General features: G+C 67.4%; 1 protein-coding gene across 1 annotated transcript; it reads right to left on the bottom strand.

Moving 5' to 3' along the window:
- Window positions 1-2,557: 2,557 nt before the first annotated feature.
- On the bottom strand, window positions 2,558-3,193 carry MNEG_11112 (hypothetical protein; the record flags this gene model as incomplete). Its single annotated transcript, XM_014040414.1, has 1 exon — window positions 2,558-3,193. The coding sequence occupies one exon, from the start codon at window positions 3,191-3,193 to the stop codon at window positions 2,558-2,560; it is 636 nt and encodes a 211-aa protein (XP_013895868.1).
- Between the last annotated feature and the right edge of the window lie 278 nt (window positions 3,194-3,471).

Here is a 3,471-nt window from a genome sequence, read left to right as displayed (position 1 = left end):
CACCAGCAGCTGGCCCACCAGCGCCGCCTGCGACTTCGGCTGCAGCAACCGCCCTTATGCTCTGCTCCAAGGCCTGCAAAGCCAGACACGCCACCGACCACCTGGGCTTGCCACGCAACCCCGCCGCTGCACCCCGCCCGGCCGCGATCTCAAGCAGCGACCCGGTGAGCGCCGCTGCGGCGGCAGACACGCGCCTGGGGCCAGCGCCCCCGCTGGACGCGCTCTGGTGGGTCCTGCTGGGCGGCACAGTGCCGGCGCCGCCCGGCTGCTGGCCCTGCTGTCCAAGGGGCGCCGTGTTCTTGAACACAGTGCGGATGATCGTAATCACCTCCGCAACGACAGTGTAGCGGAGCTCTGCCTCTCTTGTTGCATCGGCTGACGCTCCCTGCAGGGCAGGAGCCGCTGCACTCCCCCCGGCACTGCTGCTGCCGCCGTGGCCCCCGCCGCTGCGACGGTCGCCGCGCTCCCAAGGCACAAGCAAGGGTACGAATGTCCCAAGCCCCTCGCCTGGCGGCAGCCGCAGAAGCGCATCCGCGCCGGCGGCGCTGTAACTGAGAAGCTGCAGCAGCCCCAGGGGTCGGGGCCAGCTGTTGGGACCGCTGGCCAGCTCAGCACGCAGGGCCCGGCAGGCTAGCGCGGCCGCTTCAGTCGCACACGGCTCCAGCTGCGTCGCGGCCGCAGCCATTGTCTCTCCAAAGACCCGTGTCGGTCCCCTCTGATCCCAAGCGCGTGTCAGCCACCAAAACAGCGAATGCACTGAGCTGTCCGGCTGCCGCAGCGACTCGACCAGCCCGGCGGCGGCCACCAACGCCGCCAACGCGCCGGGCGTCCCACATACAGCATCTGCAAGCGCGCCCGCCGCGCGCCAATCACGCCGTCCGCCTGCGCCGACGCGCAGCCCTTCGTCGCAGGCAAGACTGCTGGCCAGCCTCATAGCGCAGTCGGCCAGTGTGGCGGCCCACAGCGCCATCTGCCTGCGGTCCCCCTCCGTCGCAGCTGCCAGCCAGAGCGGCTCAGAGCCGCAGCCGCTGGCGCCGCCACCGCCCCGGCCGTCCCCGCGCGGCCCTGTTGCCTCAACCAGCAGCCGCATGAGGGCGGCCATGGGGGCGGGTCGTGCCAGGGCCTTGTACAAGCACCTCCCGTCTTCGATGTGTTGCGGTTGCCTGGCGGCGCGCAGCGCACGGCACGAGCAAGGAGGTTGTGCACTTGTCGACTTGGCAAGTTCGGCGGACGGAGCCGTACATTGCTTGTGCGGCAGCTGCTATAGTCAGGTTCAGACTTATAACATTGTGCTTGCATTGATTAAGGCAGCTGCCCTCACTATATCAGGTAAGAGGCTGCGAGCCGGCTGTGTGCTTCGCTCACATGAGGGCGTGAAGCCAGCCGAGTGCCGAGCAGGCTGCGAAACCGCAGCTGCCGTCCAGCTGCGTGGCCAGCGCCTGCATGCTGGCTCGCAACAGCATCGGTGCGTTTGCGAGCCGCCGCGTCACGGAGCGCTCCACAAAGACCTCAAGGGCTTGGCGTGCCGCGTGCATGTCGCTGGTCGCCGCGCAGCGCTCCAGGTTGCTCGCCAGGACAGCCACGTCCGCATCCAGGGGCTCTGGAGGAGGTGTGCCACCGCGATCTACACGAACATCCACGATGACGAAATCAGATGCGTTCATATCTGTCAGCGCCTACGAGTACCGGTAAATCCTCGACAAAAGTGATCTGACGAGATAAGGCCTTGTTTTTCAGGTAAGTGGTCTTGTTTCTAGACGAGCAACGCTAGAAACGGTGCGGCTGACTGCGGTGAAAACCGAAAGCAAGCAGTTGCTAATGGCTTCCCTGGGTATTGCTTTCTGGGCTGCGCCGCAAGCCACAATAAAAAGCAAGCCGTCATCAAAGGTTACTTGATCGGACCACAGACAATATGTGCTCTCACAAGCCTGCAACTGCCTATTTACTCTATGCAACGGATCATTCAGACGGTTGCAAACGCCAGTCGACGGTCACTTCTCACGACAGCCCACCCGCAGGGCAGGCAGCGCCGCTGCCAGCGCCTGACCCCAAACTACACCTAAAGCAATTTCAAAAGCCACGACTACTCGCCCGCCGTAACCACACACCACGTATTGCAGTGCCTGTCCAACTCCAACTCCTGGTGCACTGTGGCCAACATGGCCACACCCCATGATGGGGTGCCCCCCTCCAGCCGACACTCCGCCTCCGCGACTTCCCTGTCACGCGCCGCCCCTCGCCGCGCGGCAGTCTGCCTTGTGGGCCTGCCAGTGGCTGCGCTGACTGCGGGGCGCGGGGCACACGCAGGCACACGCAGGCACACGCGCGCGGTTGCGGGGCGAGGGGTGGTGAGAGGGAAGGCGTGATGATTGGGGTGCGGCTGGCTTGAGCCCCAGTCTCACTCGCTCCTCACTGTGCCGGCATCGCTCATCCCCAATTTCCTAACCCTGGCACCTGCAACACTACTTGTGATGCCCTGTCTTGTGTTGTCAGTGACCTCGTTTCTATTGGATTCCCTCCCAGGGAGTGGCGGCGCGTCGGCTCCAATGTCCCAGGCTCACCACTCCACCGAGCAGTAGAACACGCCCTCCGCCCTGCAGCCGTTGCAGCGCCTGAGCGCCACCCCGTCACCACGCCCCTTGCCGCACGCCAGGCAGCGCCGACCCGGGGCCCGCGGCAGGGCCCCCGGCCCCGGCAGCGGCGGTGGCGCCTCGCGGCGCCGCAGGAAGCCCAGGGCAGCTGCGGCGTCCGCTGCCAGCGCGCCCCCTCGTCCCCCGGCTGCACCCAGCCGCAGCAGCCCAGCCTCGGCCGCCGCATGCGCCTTCTCAATGTTGTCGTTGAGTTTGGGTCCAACAGTCTCCTCCAAATATTGACACTGCCGCTCTGCCGCGTCGTCAGCCTCAGCATCGTCCTCGCAGGCGTCCGCAGAAATCCTCGTCAGCAGCAGCCCGGCCAGTACTGCGGCGTTCGCCATACGCAGGCCGTCGCGACTGTCCTCGGGGCCGGCCGCCCGGGCCGCAGCCGCGCAGCGCAGGAGCGCGCCCACCACGGCGGTCGCGCCCCGGGGACTCGCGGCCAGGTCGGCTGCGAACGGGCGGCCAGCTGGGAGACCGCAAGCGCGCAGGGCGCACCCCACTGCCACCGCCGCAGCTCCCGGGCAGCCACCGCCGACGCACGCCACCACCGCGTCCATTGCTTTGGCCCTGATCCCTGAAAGTGGATCCGAGCTCTGTGGCGGCGTCCTGTCTCGCCCGGTGCTCTGCCTGGCTGCGGAATCCGCGGTGTCTTCTGTGTACGCCATCAAGCACGCAGCGATGGCTGCCTTGGCAGCGCTGACGGGTTCGTCCTGCTGAGCCGACAGCTGAGCGGCCGCGCGCAGCAGCAGCGAGGGCAGCCGCGCCGCGATCGCGTCGCGGCACCACTTGGCGCGCGCCGGCCCGCAGCCCGCCGTGGCGGCTGTGTTCAACAGCA

This window comes from Monoraphidium neglectum (genome assembly GCF_000611645.1).
Source record: "Monoraphidium neglectum strain SAG 48.87 unplaced genomic scaffold scaffold02597, whole genome shotgun sequence".
In the NCBI taxonomy this organism is placed as follows: domain Eukaryota; kingdom Viridiplantae; phylum Chlorophyta; class Chlorophyceae; order Sphaeropleales; family Selenastraceae; genus Monoraphidium; species Monoraphidium neglectum.
The sequence above is the reverse complement of the archived record's forward strand: the minus strand, read 5'-3'. Positions and strand labels throughout refer to the sequence as shown.